The sequence below is a fragment of the Anser brachyrhynchus genome, assembly GCF_964034855.1.
Source record: "Anser brachyrhynchus genome assembly, chromosome: 1".
NCBI lineage: Eukaryota > Metazoa > Chordata > Aves > Anseriformes > Anatidae > Anser > Anser brachyrhynchus.
The window spans coordinates 29,147,547-29,169,314 of NC_137694.1; the positions used below are offsets into that span (position 1 = coordinate 29,147,547).

The 21,768-nt window shown below is 41.2% G+C and overlaps 1 protein-coding gene across 1 annotated transcript in view; it reads left to right on the forward strand.

Moving 5' to 3' along the window:
* The window catches only part of TMEM168 (transmembrane protein 168), a 26,435-nt gene continuing 4,667 nt past the window's right edge, over window positions 1–21,768 (forward strand). Inside the window, exons 1-4 of the mRNA XM_080563667.1 lie at window positions 1–621; window positions 4,606–5,872; window positions 17,734–17,876; window positions 18,942–19,216. Of these exons, the coding sequence (XP_080419793.1) occupies window positions 4,736–5,872; window positions 17,734–17,876; window positions 18,942–19,216 (1,555 nt within the window). The 5' untranslated portion in view covers window positions 1–621; window positions 4,606–4,735. The remainder of the gene's footprint in view (window positions 622–4,605; window positions 5,873–17,733; window positions 17,877–18,941; window positions 19,217–21,768) is intronic.

Consider the following 21,768-nt stretch of genomic DNA (forward strand, 5'->3'; position numbering starts at 1 on the left):
ACCCACCTGGCTGCGCTTGCCAAGGCAGTGCTGTGAATGAAACGCAGATTGCATTCTGTATAAAGCAGGGGGTGGCAGCTTTTGTTTGGGAGGTACGAGTCTGGCTGGGATCTGCGTCCTGTGGCCTTGCAGAATGGTGCTGCTGGTGAAGGAGGGGAGGCATCCCTCCTCATTTCCACACTGCCTTCCCTCTTGTGTGTCCCAAGCACCTGCAGGCTGACTCCGGGCGCGTGTCTGTTTGCTCTCCCTCCTTCCACCCCACCAGCCTTCCATTTTGTGTGTGTGTGTGTAGGGGAGGACGTGCTTTCCCTCCTATCAACCCACTGCTGAACTCTCCCTGCGTGGGACGGCGGGGGCTGCGGGTGGGAACGCAGCACCCCCAGCTCCGGCCCCTCTAACGGCGGGGAGAGCGGCGGAGGTGCCCGTTCCTCCACGAACACCTCGCCCCGGCCTCCAGGGAGCGCCGCACCCCTCCCACGGGCCGGGGCCGGGCCCGGGGCTCTGGCAGCGCCCGGGCGGCGCCGTTTGAGCCTCCGCGCTGCCCGTAGCCGGGCCCTCGCAGCCCTAAGATGGCGGCGGCGCTGCGCGGGGGGGCGGGAGGTTGCCGGGACGCCCGCGGAGGTGAGGCCGGGCCGGCGGGGGCAGGGGGCGCACGGCGGGGCCGGGGCACAGCGGGGGGCTCGGCACCGGCCCGGCGGGGAGTCCTGAGGGGTGCCGGGCCCTGGGAGGGGGGGTTTGGGGGAGCCGGGGCTCGGGGCGGGCGGTGTTGCCCCGCCGGGGACCCCTCGGGCGCGTTGCCCTCGCCGAGGCTGGTGCCCGCAGCGGCCTGAGGGCTCGGCACCGCCGCTGGGAGGGGGCCGTCGGTCTGAGGCCTAAACCACTCAGCTGGTGCTCGGCATAAATACTGCTTTTTTGTTGTTTTTTAAAGTCTCCCGGAGTTGCTTTTGTTGTAAACTTGTGCTAAACTGGGTGAATAAAACAGGAGGCCAGCTCCAGCCAAGAGACCGTCACTATCCAATTTCGAGAGGCCTTGCCCAAACTTGAAGTCAGCTGCTGTTATGCTACTAAAGCGTGCTTTTCTGGGTTTTTCTTTCGATTCCTACAAATCACGTTAAAAACTTCTTTGGGAATGCTGTTCCTGAATATTTATAGAAAGGCTCTCGGATAGTTGAGCTTAAGTTTAAACCTGGTTTTAGATTCAGCTTAAAACCATGGGCTTGCAAAAATTAATGAGCGTTTAAAAAGAAACGCGCGCCTTCTGTTTATTTCATGTCTAAATTTGATTTGCTCAAACATTTAGTGCAGATGTTGCAACCTGAAACCTGAAGGCCCTTACTTTAAAGAAAAAAAAAAACTGTCTTTGTTCAAAGTCTAAACACAAATGAGTGACAAAAGTACCAAATTATGTTGTAAAGAATTAATCAGTTATAGAAGTTTCCCATTGAAATTGCTGTGTTACAGCAGTTTGGTAATATCCATGTGATGTGATATGTAAATCACAAGAACACTACTTTTTCTTCCTCTAACCAAAAAGATGACCATGTGATTTGGTTCGGAGGATATTCACGGTCAGTAGCAGGGTTTACTAGCCCATCTTTTTGCTGATTCAGTGGAAAACCAGGAAGAAGAGGTTGAATTCAAGGTCCGAGCTGTCATTTTGCAGGTAACAGCACTTGTGCAGGCTTCGTGCCTTTCTGCTCTAAACCCGTGCGCGCTCCCCGCCGTGGCAACGCGTGCAGGCACGTCGATGGCAGCAGCAGCAGCTTCTGTGCCACATTTCTTGTGACCTGCTGCCAGCAATGCACTGAACTGGGCAGAGGATTTCTGCCTCTCAGAGCGGCTGCTTGCCTGCTGTGGGGTGATGGTGTTGCTTTTGTACTGATCCTACCCAAAAAGGATTTAGTGACAGTGGCAGAATTTTAAGCTGGACATTCGTCGGGAGCTTACGCCTTTTGTACGTGGGCCAGTCTGGTGGCTTGTGTGAGGCTGTTGTCTGCACACACACTTAGAGCAGCAGTCCCTCATCTCGGAGGGATTCCAGAAAGGTTCGGTGAGCGAGATAACAGGAAAGGACGGCAAAAGTGGTTCAGCATAGCAGCAGTCATGCATCAATACTGAGAGAAGAAAATATGAAATCACACCTCTGGTACTCACGGTTTCAATGTGAGCTAACTGGTGACTTCTGGGGGGGGAGAGAGGACACGCAGGAGTTTAAATAAATAGCTCAGGTTGCCTATAACATGTGTTGTTTGTATTACAGGAATACAAGAGTGAGGCTAGTGCTGTAATAACTGATACAGTGCCACCAGCAATATGATAGCTAACTGAGCTGTGCTGTCTATACGAAGTAGGAAACAAAGGAAAGGTTGAAAGTATTCTACTAGGTGAGGGGAGAAATATTACAAGATCTTAAGTGCCTAGGCAGTTCAGAATTAAGTTTACATGTATCAAACATTAATAATAATGAGAGCTATGAAAACGCATTACTGAAGTTCAAAGAACTTGAACCTGTAATGGCACTCTGTAATAACCATCCCTTCTGAGTAGTTCGTATGTACGCTGTTTTAATTAAACAGATTTTTAATGCACAGTTCTTTCCAAATAATATCTGCAATGTATCTTAGGTATTTAAGATAATTTGAAAATATATATCATCAATCTTAAGTAACTTAAAAACTAGGATTCCTTAGGCCTAGTTGGTCGCTGCACCAGTTATTTAAGCTGGTTTGATATGGCGTGTCAGTCTTCAGAGAAGCCAAAGCAGGTAGGCAAATCAGTCCCACACTTTTATTGTTCACTGGCTTAAATAAATAAATAAATAAAAATTAAGAGAGAGAACGAATTCTTAAGAGTTTCAGTCAAAGTGTCTTTTAATACTTGCCCCAGCATTATAAATGAAAGCAGTAAGCTATAACACTAGCTCTAAGTGTTCTCGAGGCATTATCTGCTCTCTGGTACCATTAACTCTTCAGAAGTCATTGAAAGATGGGCAATTAGGTAATTACTTCAGAAATGATAGAGGCTACAAATGAGTCTTCTTACTTGCCGGAGATTGCCAGTAACCTATCTAATTGTACTCCGAGATAAACATTTTGTTAATACGTTGTGAAACAAAAGTTAAATATAATTATTACACAGGATTTCGGTAAGTTTTAACTAAGGGAATTTGTTTGTTTTGGAGCCCTTTCTAATTTGTGATGCTTCTTAGGAAAATTAGCAAGGGAAAAATATTGATACTGATCATATCATTTCTTTATTTTCTTCTGATCCACCTGCTGGTTTCTGTCTTACTTTCTCTGGAGGTGTAGGTTCTGTTTTATTTATTCAGTGACTCCTCGTGTAGAGTTTCTAGGTTCAAAATGGTCAAAAATCAGAAGTACATGTGTTTTGCTTTACCTGTAAGCTTTAAGAAAGCTTGTTCTTGGAGTAACTCTTACCAATTTGTGGCTTACAACACATTCTGCTTACAGAGCAGGGTTATAGCTTTGAAGCACAAACCTTTTTTGCCTTTAACAAGAGAGCTTTGAACTTTGCCTGTGATAACATTGTGTTAAATAGAAAACTATCATTAAATACAATGAAATACAGATTTTGGTGGAAATAGAATTTCCTCAAGAACTTTCATTTCTCATTATGGAAATGAATGCTATTCATTATGTGTAAACTCAGTAAGATTAAACACTAGTAGGATTAGAATAGTCCTCACGTTTCAAGATTCAGTTCAGACCAGGAAGAAACATTTTCTGTAAATTATTGATGACCTCTAGTGAGGTCTCCATAGCCATGTTTCCTTACAACCACCCCCCCCAAAATATTATTGTGTGTTCCTGTACTATATTGAAAAGAAAACTATGGTGGTTAAATGGGTGTGGGTAGGAAGCGCTTACGTTCTAAGTATAATATTTATCTTGATCATTTTATTTATGTGTCTTTTTTTGGTGGGGAAAAAGTGTCTCATAGAGGAGCAAATAAAGGCTTTGAGTTGACATAAAAAAAAAAGGCTGGATTTTATCTCTGAATATGTTGAATGCCAAACCAGTTGATAAACCGTGTATCCATTCCCCTTCCCAGAAGTGGAGATAATGATAATTGCTTTTTTTGTGATCTATTGTGTGTTGAAACTCATTAACTGATTGTGAAGTTCTTTTTGTAAACCCTTGTAGCTATTCGACTACTAAAAAGAAGTCTTGCAAAGCATACTGAAAATGTTTAATGTAAAGTGAGAAGTTGTAAAATGTGATGGTGAAATAAAACAATACTTTAAAACAATAGAGAAATGTTTTAGAAGGTAATGGATATCATAAGAATATTTTGGATACCCGTAGATATCCGATATAGATACCCAATGGGTGTTACTCAGTGAAAAGCTGAATGGGCAAGGTTTGGTTTAAATTTTTCGTATGTTCAAATTATGAAATTAAATTTATGTGAAAACCATATTATATTTTAATAATGACCCCAATTTGACTGACTGTTGAGAATACACTTCCCTGATATTCATTATGTGTTTTTTAATTTAGATGTTAAGTGAATGTGTCATGTTTATGCTGTGTGTGATTAAATGTAATTAATTGCCACTAACGCTTCTTTTAATTCTTCTTCCAGGACTTCAGTGATTCTGGACCACTGTTACTGCAATGATATTACAGAAGACAGCTGTTGCATTGTATTTGTTGGATGAAACCCAAATATTTTCTTCCAGTCAAGTGGGTAAAACCCCCTAACTGCAGTTTACATGTGTAGGTCACTGCGTTACTGTGTTAGTCATTGTCTCAGTGCAGCAATGACAAGGCTAGAAGAAGCAAACAGAGAAGTGAACATGCATTCATCGGTCAGATATCTGGGCTATCTAGCCAGAATCAACTTACTGGTTGCCATTTGCATGGGCCTTTATGTCAGATGGGAAAAAACTGCAGATGCACTGATTTTGGTAATATTTATTCTGGGACTCTTTGTTCTTGGAATTGCCAGCATACTCTACTACTATTTTTCAATGGAAACAGCAAGTTTGAGTCTCTCCAATCTTTGGTTTGGCTTTTTGCTGGGCCTTCTCTGTTTTCTTAATAATTCTGCCTTCAAGAATGATGTGAAAGAAGAAGCAACTAAATATCTGCTCCTTTCAGCCATTGTTTTAAGGGTATTGTGTGCTTTGGTTGAGAGGATTTGTGGTTGTATCCATCATCGACCGACTCTGCTGACAACAGTTGAGTTTTTGGAGCTAGTTGGGTTTGCAATTGCCAGCACAACTATGCTGGTGGAAGAATCTATGAGTATCATTCTCTTGGTTATGGCTTTGGCCGTGTTAATAATTGACTTACGTATGAAGTCTTTTTTGGCAATTCCAAATTTGGCAATTTTTGGAGCCATTGCATCCTTGCTTTTTTTTCCATCACTGCACATTCCCACAAACCCGTTTGCCTTGGCCTGTTTCTTCAGCTGCCTGATTTCAGATCCCCTTCTCGACGTTTACTTCAGTGGACTTTCTGTTACTGAACGATGGAAGCCTTACCTGTACCGTGGGAAGATTTGCAGAAGGCTTTCTGTCATCTCAGTTGGAGTCATTGAACTGATCTTTTTCATCCTTGCCGCCTTTAAGCTACGTGATTTGGATCTCTGGTATTTTGTGATACCTGGTTTTTCTATTTTTGGAATTTTTTGGATGATCTGTCACGTGATTTTTTTTATAACTCTTTGGGGATTTCACACAAAACTAAATGACTGTCACAAGATATACTATACCCACCGTGCAGAAAACAACAGCCTTGACAGAGTTATGGCATCCAAAGGAATGCGTCACTTCTGTTTAATTTCAGAACAGCTAGTGTTTTTCAGCCTTGTCGCAACTGCTGTTTTGGGGGCCGTTTCTTGGCAGGTAAACAAAAATCTCTTTATCTTGATCTCCCTCTTGAGAATTGTTGGCTCCTAAAAGCTCTTGTGCCATTTGGTGGTGTATTGTAGCTCAGCAGTTCAGAGTTGGAGCCTTTGGCTTCAAAAGCACGCTCTTCCAGTTTAACACTTTGTGCTGCCTTGATTGTGTCTTAGGGAGGCAACTGGCACTTAGCAGCTTACCCGTATAGTCAGAATGGGCAGAGTTCATGCTTCCAGGCAAATGAAGTGTGCAAATTATTTTAAATGTACCTACTTACAGAATTAATTTACCTCTGAATTCTTTGTGCTGTAATTTATTTATTTTTTTTCAAATGAAAGCACTGTGTAGAATCCTAGTAATGTGCACCACATTGAGGGCTTTTCTGATGGACTATTTTAATGGAATCAAGGCAAAGTTACGTTTTAAGAATGCATTATTCGATAGTTTTATTTTGATGTGAAGTCAGAGGTCAATTGATAAACTGATAAATTGTTGGTATAAGGTGCTCTCAGTTTCTTATATTGTAGTCTGTTTATGCATCTCATACATTCCTAGAAAGACCAGTTCTTAACATCACACGGTGTTCTTATCTGTGACTTTTCTTTCAATTCCTGACATAAGGCCTATGCATTTTCTTTGTCAGGAAACACACATTTCTCTAAAAGCGCTTGCTCAATGCTCAAACTAAAGTACATTGTGTGTTATCACTAGTGCAGCAGGGTGAAAAGGGAGTTTGGTGCCTGTATTCTTTTTTACGTTGATCTGAAAACAGCAACAATCATTCTTTTAGTAAGGGGTAGGAAAGAGAATAGGTTTAGATTAGATATAAGGAGGAAGTTCTTCACTCAGAGAGTTGTGAGGCCCTGGCACAGGTTGCCCAGAGAAGCTGTGGATGCCCCATCCCTGGAGGTGCTCAAGGCCAGGTTGAATGGGGCTCTGAGCAACCTGGTCTGGTGGGAGGTGTCCCTGCCCATGGCAGGGGGTTAGAACTGGGTGGGCTTTGAGGTCCCTTCCAACCCAAACCATTCTGTGATTCTGTTTACAGAGGGTGAAGGTGCTAATGCGCTGAAAGAAATGGGAAAATACTTTGGGAAACAGAAAGCAGCAAAGATAAACTGACACAGATTAATGTTGTTGACTTCTGTGTGTTTTTTTTTTCTCCTGAGAACTATGGGATTTTGTCAAGCAAAATGCAAATCTTTAATTTTGTTATGTCAGGTGACTTTTTCATTAAAAGCAAGTTTCTTAGCATCTCTCAAATAGTTTTACTAGTTTCTCTGTCTTTCCCATACTCCTTTAATATCCTTGATACACGTTAGTTAATAATTACAGAAGTGATTTGGGTGGAGTCACTCCACCTATTTATACCCAACAGCAGTCAGAACAAGCCAGGCATGTAAGCTGGCTGGGTAGTCACGGGAGAGAGGTATTTTCTTGGTGGCTTCCAGAGCCGGTCCACGTGCAGCTGGACACCTGCAGGGTGTCCTGCAGGATCCCCCTGGGCAGGGCTCCCTCTCCCTGCTGGTCTGCTGAAAGCACGCGGGCGCTGCCTTCAGGGCTACTCTTCCTGAGTGCAGGTTATGTGCACAAGCAGGGAGGTTTGGATTCAGACTTGTCAGGTTACATTTTCCTCTTCATGCTGATAATTCTTCATCATTTTTCTTTTTATTCTGTCTCTGTTGTGTGCCCAGAAATAACTGCAGCTGTTACATGTTTGATAATTTCCAGGCCTCTCTAATTTTGGAGAAGTCCTGTTGTACTTTGGAAGGACTCGTGCAGGACAGTTCACAAAGAGCAAGCTGGCAATTCAGCTGAACCCTTAGTGTTTGTTGTTGGCTAACTTCAGTTTCTGGCATCCTGTGTGTACATAAGATAAGGTGTTGCTCACCTCCTCTGTCCAATAGGTTGTTTGTTACCTGTTCAGTGGGAAGGGGAGTAATTGTGGTGGCAAAAATGAGAGGCATCAGACCACATACTTGTCAGGAAATACAGTTTTTATAATAATAATAATAATTTTAGTAGATAATTATATTGGCATTTATTTTACTGTATTTGTGTCTCTTCCATTATGTATTTACATCAACGAGTTACTTTAAGACTACAAATGCACTAGCCTCCAACCAAAATCCTTTCTATTTCAGAGGTGTGATGTTTGCCACACAGATCACTGTGCCTATTTCATCTGTTGTCAGAAAATGAAATACTTTACCAGACCTGGTCAGAGCATGACTTGATAAATGGATACGTCATTTATTATAGTGACTGCAAGGAGCTGTGGCCTTTTCTTCGTTTTTCTGGATAGTGTCAGTTTTCAAAATAATTAGAAATGAGAAAGTAATGATGTATGAGCATACAATTTACCCTCTTGCAGGACTTTTTTCTTTTCTGGGGCTTTAAGGAAACTAGACGTTTTTTCTTCTTTCTAGGGGGAATTGCAGGCTTCAAGACTCTATTTTAGAGTCCTTTGCAGGATTTTTGAGTGTTGTTTCCAAAGGTCTAGCAAACTCAATGGTAATGCAGCAAACAAACTTCTGCAGTGAATGTGTACTTTCCTTTTAATGCTTTACACATATTACAACAGACAAACTGTTAGAGAATACTCTCTGCTTTTCCTCCTTTAAAAAAAAAACAACAACAACAAAAAAACTATCCCTAAATACTTAATAGGTTAGAATTTGTATTTTGTTTGTGTTTTGTTTTTAAGAAACCCTTGCTGCAGGAAAAAAAAAAGTTACTGACATAGAATGTAATAGAAAAAGATCTTAGGACTGTTAGATGCCGTTCCATTAAAATGTTTTTTTTAATGGTCAAAAAAGCAAATTAAGTATTGGGAAAGGACTGGAAGTATCATCATGCCACAGTATAAATCCATAGCTTCAATATGTCAAATAATTGTGCAATTCTTACTTGCCATCCGAGAGACCAGAAAACAGGAGATGGTTCAGAGAGGGGTGATGAAGTTCATTAGAGACCTAGCACTGTTTCCAAGGAAAGAATGACTAAGTGGGGATACTCCAGTATGGAGATGAGATAACAAAGTGGGAATATAAAATATTGTGTGTGATGTGGAGAAGTAACAGGCAGTGAGTCCCAGCCCGAGAGCTGAGGGGAATCGAGTTGGCAGGAAGCGGGAATGAGCCAGACAGGTGGGGACAGCTCCTCGTACAGAGTCAAGCTAGCTGAGAAATGTGCGTCCCGGTGTGCTAAGCAGTCATACAGGCTCAAGGGGAAACTGCATAGTCCGTGGGGACAAATTCACTGAGGTTTATGTTCTGCAAGGAACCCGTGTCTGGCTCAAGAGCCACCAGTAGTTAGAGTACTCAGGAAACACGCCTGCTTATTCTATCCTCACAGTCTTTCCTAGGCATGCATTTGGACTCTTTGAGACAAAAAATACATCCCTAACATGAAAACGTAAGGGTGACTGCGTGAGGCTACACCAAAGATCCTATTAGGAGAATGTCTTTAGTTAAATTTGCAACATATTTTTTCTTTACATTCTTAGGAGTGCAAAGGACTCCAGAGTCAAAAGTTCCTGAAAATGTGTTTGCTCTTCTTAAAGTTTCCTTCTTAACATTTTCTGCGTGTGTAAAATAACAGGACTGTTTCCAGTCTTTACAACTTGCAGTTTGGGATTTATGTCATTTTAGTAAGTGCTAATTGTATTTGAAGTCTGCTAAGTGTAACCTAGAAGATGAAGCGTTTTCCATTTATACCTTTCCTCAGTCTGAGGATGTGCTGGAAGCTAGTTTAATGACACTGCATTCGATAAGAGAGGGGGCTTGGAATTGCTTAATGGTTTGCCATTTGGCCTCCCGTATAATGAACAGAATTGGCTAAAAGTCTACGCCTTGGAAAGTTGCTTCCTAACAGTCAGCTATAAATAACTAGCCCTAGCATATGAAAAAGCTGGCTCGGTTGTGTGTGTTATAGCCAAAAACGGGGTAGAGGATGGAAGGGGTTCTGTTTCATGGAGAACTTCATTACAGAAACATTATGTATGCCCTTTGCACAACTGCAATATCAATGCATCATATAAATATAACGTGTATGAGAGGTCAAGGCCTAAAGAGAAAGTTGTCTGCTAATTAGTGGCTACAATGCATGCTGATTGACGAAAATTGCCAGGAAAAAAATAATCTCGTTTCATAGAAAGGCCTTTAAAATGAGGAGAATTAACTTGCTGTTGCGCACGTAGGGCTTTTGTGACTCACGCAGAACTGCTGCGGATGGCGCCGTTAGCTGAGGACCTTGCTTTAAGGGGGGTCTAGCTTTTGCAAGAAGCCAGGGGCTTTAGGTGTGCTTGGGAAGGGCTGGGGCTCCCAGCAGCATCCCTCTCCGACAGATCAAACTCAACTGTGAAGAGCAGAACCCTCAGGTCTGGCTGAAGCTGGCGGATGACCTCAGGAAGCACGAGGGGTGTAGAAGCAATTTGTCAAAGCTGATTGCATTCAAAAATGGAGTAACAGCTATTCAGTGGGACATGTTTCAGTAGTGACACGGTCTGCTTCTGCGATTAATCGCTGCTTTAGCTGGAGAGGAAAGACACCTTGACTCGTCAGTAGAAACCCGTTGAAAATTTCCCTTGCGAAATCTGCAGGAAGCGTTCTGCGCTGCCTTTACATTTGTGTGAGTAATTTTAGTCAGATCAATAGCCTCTTTAGCTCCAGTAGTACTTACTCATTTCAGCAATTACTCATGTCTGTAATTAGGCTCTGGGTTGGGACAGGATCCAGCAGAAGTCGTGCAAATGACTCAGGCATTGCCTCTTCTGGAAGCTAGTAAAATGATGAAAAATTTGGGGATGAAGGGCTTGGAATTTGCAAGCATGGTTCTTGGAAAGGTTTGGAGGAATCTTTTTCTCAGAAACTTCAAATCAGATTTTGTTAAGTGCTATATGCCAAGGTAGCAGCGCAGTTTTGCTTAATTACTGACTGAAGAGAATTATTATCCCTGGAAGACCTGTATTTAGTATTACCAAGAGAAAAATGAACTATGTCAGAGACAGGTAAAGTAATGGAATGAAGTAATTTCAGTACATTATTCTTGGTTTTAGTGAATTTTATGGATTAGTAAAATAATCGTATTCATGATATGCATGAGTACTTGCGCTTAAATGAGCGGTACTGTTGAACTCAAATTGCTCATGGAAGAACAGTTAGTTTAGGGTATGTGTGTTTTCTTGTTTGGGGCGAGTTAGTGATTTTGTATTCTTTATGCAGTGCCACGGTCTTGCAAAAGGTTTTTGAAAGCTCAGGTTATGATGCCTTAATAAAATAGAAGGTGATGATTTTTTTTTTAACTTCTCTATAAGAACAGATTGCTTTCTGAATAGTGAAAAGTTTTCTCAGGCTTTGTTTGTCGTTGGGCTTGCTGTTTGACTTGCATAGCAGCCTCGCAGTTTCTTTACGGATTCAGGTGCTCCGTTTCTTTTGCAACACCGTCGTTTCCCCTTTCCCCTCTGTTTCACGTCTCTTCAGCTAGGTCCTAAATCCCCCTCGTGCCCCGCTGAACCGTTCCCAAGCTCACCCCTTACCCTCTTTATTTTTGCTACCCATCTTCCCCTCTTGTAAGGGGTGCTCAAGCCCTTCCTGGGTACCTGCATCTCAGGTCCCGTCCTGGTCCTGGTCAGTACGTCACGGTGTCACCTTGCCTGAGGCTGTCGGGGACCTCTGGAGCCTCCTCCTTCCAGCCCTGGCAGTGGGAGCAGAGCCCTAGCTGCTCATCATTGTACTGCTTCACTGGAGAAGAATGGCTAAAGAAAGAGTTCAGATGAGCCTGGGTGCTTTTGGTAGCTGAGTTAGGCTCAGGGCTTAATAAGGAGCGATTGGTTACGTTCCTTGCATCACGGTGAGTGCCGTCAGGCTGAAATTCAGAGCCAAGTTAGGGTGCCTTGTCCACAGCCCCTCGGCGAAATGCTGGAAAATGCACCAGTGTTATTTTGGGACAAGAGAAAGTATTTGTTGTAAGCCTACAGAATCTGGCTAACGTGCTCAGCTTTGCTGTCAGTCTCATTAATTTCAGAATCTGAATTTCTGCATTCCGAATATTCAGGACTCAAGGTAATGTGCTTGTAAATTGACCACCCCTTCTGCTTCTGCTGTTCCATCTATGCAACGGCATGGGCTTTCCTGGGATTAGAGCAGGGGTCAGGGACGGGAAACAACACGTTAAATCTGCCTGCCAGGGAACACGATGGCTATTTTCTGCAAACTGCTTTCTGGATTTTCCCAGTGCTATTTTAATAGTCAGAGGTAACTGATTATTTATTGCTCTCCAGAGACTGTTCTTTCATTAAATAATTTGTTATCTAAGGCTGTTTCACCTGGTTGTTGATTTACACTGTAAGTTCCTCTTTCCCTGTAAAGCACACCTCTTGTTTTCATTTGGAGTAAGCTATCCTTCAAATGTCTGTAGATTAGTTATCAAGTTAGTCTTTTTCTCCAGAGCTTTCTTTTTTCACGGAGCGTATACATCTTTGGTTTTGCATGATAACTGCGGAGGAGCTAAGCAGCTTTGTTTCATATTTACTTATATGTGAGTGCAGGCACTTAGGGATATATCAAACCAGAAATTGGATAAATTCAGCTTGGATAATGGAAAGCAGGGCAGAATTTTTCCTCACAAATAGGCAAAAACATCTGTGTAAGCTTCCTCAGCTGTGTCAGCCTGTTGTGCATGATCCTGGGCAGCCTGCCCTGGGTATCCCTCAGCAGGGTGACGGTAGGACCAGGTGACATCCAGAGGTTCTGTGATAATCTAAGTTGACATCTGCTTATGAATTTATTTCTGTTTTAATCAGAAGGGCTTTTCTGTAGGTCTTTGTAACTGGCTTCCAATTTAAATTAATGCTGCTTCAGTTTTTTCTTCCTCCTGGTTATTTTCATCAGTCACATGTAAATAACGCTCCATCTTTAAATACTCTATCAGAATTGCTTCACTTTCAACAGTGGTTTTCTCCTTGGGAATGGAGTTGTCCTATCCATGAATATAAAATTATATATTTAGGGTACAAAGTACCTGTAACTTCTGGTGTTTTAACAAAGCAACATTTAACCATAAAATGTTGCTTGAAAAGCTAAAGGAAGGGGAAAGATAGTACTGCTTGCGAATCTCACCCATCTTTCGTTGTCTGTCACTTCAGTAGTCAAAGGCAAGAAGTATTTGATTTTATTTTATTATTTTATTTTTCCCTGTTCTTTGAAATGAGAACTCACTGTATATTTCAGAAGTACTCATTTAGAAGAAGACAGACAAAGGCAAACAGACAAAAACAACCACCACCACCAAAGACAAAAAGATGAAATGGTTTCATATGCTTTCAGTGGCGTTGCTGGGAGGGTCCCTGTGTTCTGTTTGCTTTTGGCGCAGCCTGGGGTCAATGGGCACTCGGAGTACAGAGAGCTACTTTAGGCCAAGTTTGCCAGTGCAGTCGAAACCAGAGTGGAAATGGGTTGAGCAGATGAAAGAACAGAATCCCTTTGTGGCCCCGGCTATGTATGCACGGCCATCTGCTGCATTAAGGACCAGTCATCAAATCTTTTGGAATTAGTAAGTCTCGACCTTGCATCTTATCTGTTATCTTAAAAGAGTGACCTGTCTTAAGATTTACAGTAATTAGTAGCTTAATTAGTTTTGTTTTTAATTTTTTTTTTTGCTATTTCAAGTTGTTATAGTTTAGATGTTTTAAAATGCAGCACTAAATTATTTTTTTTACTTTTACTTTTTTTTTTGCAGCACTAAATTAATATTTTATTATCTTACTACAGAGCTGCTCTAAACACTATTAATCATTCTTATATTATTTAGTGATATATTTCTTCTAAATCAAAATTGTTGAAGAAGTGCTGACAGCAAGTGCCAGCATCTTTACATTACAGAGATGCCCATGCATGTGAAATATCCATCCTAACAACATACTTCTCTATTTCATAACATAAGATGGCCAGTAAATGAAGATGAATTTGAAACTTCAGATGGAGCAGATTTGACTCATAACACTATAGAATGCATTTCCCTTTCCTCTTTAATATATGGTACAAATTAAAAGCAGGATACAGAGAGACATGGATCATCATGATGATCAGAGGCTGGAGCACCTCTCCTATGAAGACAGGCTGAGAGAGCTGGGACTGTTCAGCCTGGAGAAGAAAAAGCTCTGGGGAGACCTCATTGCAATCTTTCAGTATTTAAAGGGGTCTTATAAAAAAAAATAAAATAGAGGACTCTTTACTGGGGTAGATAATGATAGGGCAAAGGGGAATGGTTTTAAACTAAAAGAGGGAAGATTTAGATTAGAGGTTAGGAGGAAATATTTCTCTCAGAGGGTGGTGAGGCACTGGCACAGGTTGCCCAGAGAAGCTGTGGATGCCCCATCCCTGGAGGTGTTCAAGGCCAGGCTGGATGGGGCTCTGAGCAACCTGGTCTAGTGGGTGGCATCCCTGCCCGTGGCAGGGGCTTTGAGTTGGATGGTCTTTAAGGTCCCTTCCAACCCAAGCCATCCTATGATAGGAGGCGATCCTTACCATTTCTATATAGGGCCTTTATCTGACAAGTACTTGTGAATTTTCCTGCTGGTAGCTTTGTATTAGTAGGAATACTTCCAGCAATTAAAAGTAAGTATTTTTTTTTTTTTTTAGAAATCAGACTCAGTCAGAAATTTGGTGAAAACTCTTAACCTTTTTGATAATCTCAAGTTCTGTTACTGCAGAACACTCTGTAGGCTTACTGACTTGTGTGTTTTAGGGGCTTGGGGAGTGCAGGTTGTGTTTAGAACAACATAGCAGTTTGAAAGAAAACTTTTAAAATAAAAAGTCATAGCAAGTAATGATACAATAGTATTTTTATGATATTCTGGTAGCTGTACTTTTTATGGGCAGGTGTATTTTTTTTATTTTGTAATAAGTTCGCTCAGATCAAAACACTAATGCAATGTAAGAGCAGTTTGTTATAACAAGATCCAAAAAAGTCGTATACATCATATGATGGAGAAGCTGAATTTGCCGTAGTTCTAAAAATGGGTTATAATACTTCACGGTCCGTGCATTCAGTCTTTCCAAGGTTTCGAAAATCCTCAGACTGATCATAAATAGGAAGCTTTCCCAGATGAGCCCTTCAATTTCTGCATAATAACTTAAGGCAAGTTACCTTCAGGCTTCTACAGTTTCAAAAGTAAGTCTTCAAATCTTGAAACTAGTTTAGCCAGAGAGCTCCACAATTTCCTCACTGCGTTATACTTTAACAACTTTCTATAGAATGAATGTTAACATGACTTTTTAAAAAACTTTTATTGAGTCCTTTTCCTTTTCAGAGCATATTTAGGAAACTGAGCAACAAAAACTTTCTGCTGATGCATTTGGAAAAAAATATATATTTTTTTTTCTCTCCTAATTTACAACAGAACAAGTTCAGGTTGCACCATAATTGTTACACTGTGTTTTGGGGAAATTGCTCTGAAAATCCTTATTCTCTGACACAACTCAAGAATTACTAGCTGAAAGCTTCTCTGCACATGCCCCAAATACCTAACTTAACCTAACTCACTCATTGATCCTGACCCTCTGAGCAGTAGGCAAGACTGGGAATGGGAAAGGAATGTATCTGGAGTGATGCAAGATACCTCCCAAGATGGCTAAGAAAATGATGTATATAAAACTGATTAAGAATCTCCTATAATGTATGTGCGCTTCATAGGCATGCATTACTCCATGTGGACTGAAATTATTAGCACCAAATCAGTTGCCATTATACCACACGAAATCTGAGTGCAGTATTAACAAGAGCATTAGCACCTTTTACAGACTCACTGTATCTGGGCTGGTTTTGTAGCCAAGCGGTTAGCAGATTTACGAGCACTTTTCTGATGAGGTGTGCAGGGCTGTGGGTAACGGGAAGCTCTCCTTGGCTGTTCTGATTTGACGTCTGCTCTGTGTCGTGGCCTCACTTTTCAGCACTAGAAACGAGACAAACAAACTTCTCATTTGTAGCAAATTCAATAAAGCATCATTGGTTCTGGATATCATCTTCTAGTGGCTTCAGGTAGTGGAATTTGAGAGTGACGCTATCAGTTAAGTTATCAGTTATTTGAGAGGAGTGCTACCAGTTATCAGTTACCAGTTAGTTATCAGGTAATACTGGATTCTGGTGTTTATTTGTGGTAAAAGTATTGCTGTCACTGTTTCAAGGACACAGAAGTGAAGTTTTTCTGTCAGGAGTACAATGGGGCACTATTTAAAACTGGGACGCTCAGCAAACACAGTACTGTTTCTTAGCACAGGAGGCACATTAGATAAGTAACACTTGCAAAGCCATGCAGTATTTCAGTTCTTAAAAACTGAGTATTTTTAAGTTAGTGCTGTGTGCTGACAAGAACTGACTCCGTTTAGGTGTCATTCTTTCAGTCTCATTTACTTTCCAAATTATAAATTGTTTTGTCTGTGTGTAAAATGAACTACCAGCCCTCATCAAATCACTGAGACTGTTAAACAATAAGGGAATATCCAGTTTCATTTTTTTTTAAATAAATAAATAGCCATTAATATTGTAGATTTATGCAATGAGGGCACAAAAATAGTTGTGGTTGGGAGGTCATAAGACTGTTCTAAAGGCAGAAGGCTATAAGGTATGAATATATTTCCTTTGCTACATAAGGATGAATACTTAATATTCCTTATAGCAGCCTTCCAGTACCCAAAGGGGGCCTACAGGAAAGCTGGAGAGGGACTCTTTGTCAGGGAGTGTAGTGATAGGACAAGGGGGAATGGCTTTAAACTACAAGAGGGTAGGTTTAGATTAGATATTAGGAATAAATTCTTTACTGTGAAGGTGCTGAGGCACTGGAACGGGTTTCCCAGAAAAGCTGTGGATGCCCCATCCCTGGAGGTGCTCAAGGCCAGGCTGGATGGGGCTTTGGGCAGCCTGGTCTGGTGGGAGGTGTCCCTGCCCATGGCAGGGGTTGGAGATGGGTGGTCTTTGAGGTCCCTTCCAGCCCAAACCGTTCCGGGATTCTATGATTCCATGAATAACCGTACCATTTACTAGTACTAGTGGTTGCAACATAACTTGTGAAACTTTTTTTCTCAGAAGTGATTTATGTATCAGTGAGTGTTAACTGAAGTAATCTTTTCCAAAACTGGTTTCTATCTACAAAACAGGAAAGTTTCAGGTAGGGCATTAGCTGTGTGGGCACTACGAAGTCCCATAGTAGATTTTCTTTCTCATCTGATATTGTGTAGCTGATAAAGAATTGTCTTTTTAATTGCAATAATGTTCTTAATGTTCGCATAAGTCATCCTTTGTGTGACACGTTAAATAGTCTGCACTAAGAATATTTTTAAAATCTCTTGGCATTAAAAAGCAAGAATAGTTAAATGTGTATTTTTAATGATGCAATATAGTATGTTGTCATCTTATGCTAGGTACGTGATATTCTGTGCAGTACTCTACTGATTAAGTCCTGATCCTGCTGATATTTACCAATGTACTTATTTTATGCACATAAATAATTTTGTGGCATGTGATTTCTCTGCTTAAAAGCTAAGCTATGATCAGGGTTTTCAAACCTAAATCCTGTGCTGTCAGTGATTTCAAATGCATTCCTTTCAGAAGAGTGATCCCTGCTTGCCAGCCACCTTCTCCCCAGATATCCAAATTGAGCTTCCATTTCTCTTTAGAGTACTTCACTGTGTAACGTATGTGGAAAAATAAGTCTACATTACGTATAATAACTCACGTTCCATGTTTCAGGACCCAGTTATGTTTGATCAAACACAGGGAATTATTATTAAAAACCATACCCAGCATACAGGAGGGTTTTTCATGCCATACCTAAATCTCTCTCTATATATATTTTTCTTTCTTTTTAGCCAACCAATGGGATCTTCATGAGCGCCTTTCTCATTGTTTTGCCTCTGGAATCCATGGCTCATGGGCTTTTTCATGAATTGGGAAACTGCCTGGGCGGAACGTGTGTTGGGTATGCTGTTGTGATTCCCACCAACTTTTGCAGGTATAGTTACCATGCACTTCAACCTCACAGTAGTGTAAGTGAGCTGTTAGCTAATAGAGGCAATCCAATGGTGTTGCTTGTATTTTTTCAATAAGAAAATACAAATTTAATTAATAGACAAATTTTGTATTTTCCTTTTCATTTCTGTCATCTTTCAGAAAGAATGAGTAACTGATTCCACTTGGTGTCTTGAAGAACCAAATCTCTTACTGTCAGGACTAATGAATAGCTATGAAGACTGTAGCTATAATATACATAAAAGCATGCATTTTGTAATCCCGAGTCTCGTTGATTATGTATTCATGTTGAGGTATATATGCACACATACCTGTATATACCTGGGTTGTTCCAGGTCCAGTTCATCATTTTCTTAAAACTTTCATTTTCTAAGCAGTGAATGCCGTTATCTGAAACTTGCTTCTGATGCTGAAAGATCAGCATCTGAACAACACACACAAGTAAGAATTACTCTATCTGCATAAGTGAGTTCCATATTGAATAAAAGCTATTTTGGAACAGAGATATATGAATTCAAAATATCTGAGTAAAATGTGTACTTGCATTTCTCCTTGTCTATTGTTGGAAACTCGTTTGCAATACTTTTTTGGTGCAGATAAGCATTCATTCTCCCTGCACTTCATTCCAATTGTGAGTGAACAAATGCCTGTCTGAAGGCAGTGTACTCTCAGTGGGACAAAATAGTTGAAGCCCAGCATGTTCACATCACTGCTCGTCTTCGTTCAGCAAGTTCAGAGTGCAGGCAGAGCAAGCGTTAAGTGCAAAGACGCTCTCTCTCTCTCCCTGCCACTTACCTGTATGGGGTTGAGTAAAGACTACACTTTGAAGTGGAACAAGTGTGATGGGAAGAGGAGATAGTGGCTCCTCACTTAACTACAGTATTTGGCATTGTTTGAAAGCTGTACATTTCAAGTCAATTTGAATTTACAGCAGTGCTACTTCATAGAGGAGAAAATATTTCACAGGGGAAGAAAAAAAATTGCCAATTGCTAAAAGTCCTCTAAACACGAAATTGTTGTTGATCATAACTGGTTTGCTTCTCTTTAGTCCTGATGGCCAGCCAACTCTTCTTCCACCTGATCATGTGCAAGAGTTAAACCTGAGGTCTACAGGCATGCTTAATGCCATCCAAAGATTTTTTGCGTATCACATGATTGAGACGTACGGCTGTGACTACTCTACGAGTGGACTGTCCTTTGATACCCTTCACTCCAAGATCAAGACTTTTCTTGAACTTCGGACTGCAGATGGACCCAGACATGATACCTATATTTTATATTACAGTGGTCACTCACATGGCACTGGTGAATGGGCACTGGCAGGTAACTGTTTTGTGATTTTTTTCTGTTAGTAGTTTTGGCATTTCTAAACCTTACAAATCGTTGAATTATTTCTTATAAAAAGAAAGAAAAAATATTGCAAAACTTCAGTGTTGATCCCACTTAGTCATTCTGAACTATCAGATAGTGAGAACCACCAGTCTTAAGAGTGCAAGTTCATATGAGCTCCTGGCAGGGAAGGAAGAAAGGAATGGGTAATACACAGAACATGACTGTTGAGAAATTCAAGGAATTACAATGAATCATCAAAATAAGCAATGTTGCAGGATGACTACTACTACTACTGGAAAGAATGCAGGAATGCAGAAGCCCCTGTTCCACGCAGTTAACTCGATCTAAAGAAGCAGCTCTTTCCTTACCTTTCTCTGTATGACAGTCGGGTATGTTACTGTGTGAACCTCTATATCATTTTTTAGTATTTAGTCACTTTGATAAAAGTCCTTCTGAAACTAACTGTTCTTACAGTTGTTCTAAAAATTGTCTGATTATTGTTGACCCCAAATGTATGCTTACAAGTTTAAACATGATTTCTTATTCCACTTACAGCTCAAGAAGTTGCCTTTAAAGAAAGTTGCCTTTAATGATCAGGTTTTTATTCCAGAAAAGTAATATCGAAACGACACCCTCCTGCTCTAAATACAGATTTTCCCTGTATTTTGAGGAATATTTGTTCACTGTATTGAACAAGAATAATCTCTTCTCATTCCCTGGACATGGCAGAACCAGCACACTTACTTATGAGTGAATTATACAGCATTCTGTATTGCTGTGACAGCTACTCTGTCATGAAGGGCTGCATGTGTGTCCTTAAGATGTACTCTGTGTGTGTCCTTAAGATGTACTCTGTATTTTATAGAAGAGTTAATCAAAGCGGTAGGAAGCAGGTGTAAATCCCGTGCTAGAAAAGCAGGTCTTCTAATACAGCAAACCTTGTATCATGGAAGGAACTATGGTTTGCTGACATCCTAGAGTTTGGCAGTCACTGTGGGTGCAATGTAGCCTCAAGACTACAAATGCATGTATAAAGGGTTGTTTTAATGCCTAATCATATGTTCGGCATAGACTTCACTACTTTTCCCTCTTCTGTCCCATTTTTGATCTCTTTGTAATAATGCAGTTCTATCTCGGCTGTGTAAAAATTGTTCTTTGGTAAACCTGTGAGGCTTTCACATTACTGATGGGCTTAGCCTTGCTCTCTTGCTGTATGGAATGGGGCTTCTGATTCTTCTGTGTGCAAAAAGTGAATCTTCTAATAACTTCGAAAATTTGCAACTTGTTTTCTTCCTGGAACAGAATTCATTTTCACAGATAGTACTTTGCCTGTGAGCTGCTGTCTGCTTGTCAGCAGTCTCTCTACAGGAGCACGTGCTCTTGAGCAGTGTAGACAGATTGGAGCTTTGCGTGTGGTCATGCTGAGCTGTTCAGCCACAGGTCAGTCTTCATCTGGAGGCCAAACACCTGTTTTGGTGCAATTCCAGGCCTGAAGTACTACACCTGCTGAAGAGCAATGCATATTTTTTCTCACAGGCTTCATCTGTATCAGCGGATTAAAAAAGCCACAGCAGTTCTCAGTTAGCAGGAGTGATATAATGCAGTGTGTGCCAATATGGCTGAATTACTTCTCTGAGAGTAGGGTGGTCTTGTTCCTGAGATCACCTGCCACCCTGTGCAATTGCCAGGCATGTCCACACAAGGTGTGGAGCCTGCTAACTGCAAGACTGCCTCCTGCCAGGGCTCCAGCCGGCAGCATACACTGCTAGTTTATGTACAGATGAAAGCTGATGCAGAAATTCTACAGCTTCCAGATCATGGCATACATCTGGCCAGCTTGGAGGGTGGCGGAGGAGCTGAGATCTCTGTGTACCTGTTCAGAGAGCAATAGTCTGTATTAAACTCTGTCTTTACTTTTCAGATAAGGGTGAAGGTACCAGTTGCAATAAAAAGTTAGTGTGATAACAATATAGTGTATAAATGTGGTGGTTTTCAGCTTTCTTAGCAGTTCCTTCTCAGTTCTCTATTCGAGCACATCTTCAGCTTCTACTCTGAGATAATCTGTAGTCACAGAAAGGAAAGGAACAAGCAGTTGGTGCTTGTCTCGAATCCTTTTTTGTGCTCAGTTTCCCATTGTGAGAGTTAGATACATTATGGAGCATAACTTGATAATCCTGCCAGATAGCACTGCTCCTGAACGTAACCTGAAGTATAAACTGAAAAGACTAAGGATATTTGGTTGTATAATGGTACTGCAAGTACTGTATGCTGGGCAGTGGCATTTTGTGGCAGATGGAACATCTGGTCGTTATCACCTGCAGTGTGTGCCATCCTCTGGCCTCTGGAGAGGGTTAAGAGGGATGGCAACCAGGAAACACAACGTTTGGATCTGACAGAGAAAGGAGCATCTTACTGCTGGCTTAGGCACTGCTACAGCACAGCAGTAGCCTGTAGTCTTTGCTTTATAATGACATCCTTTAAAGGAGGCTTACTGGATTCTTTAGTTCACTAATGATGTTTCTCTGTTGTTGGAAGGTGGGATG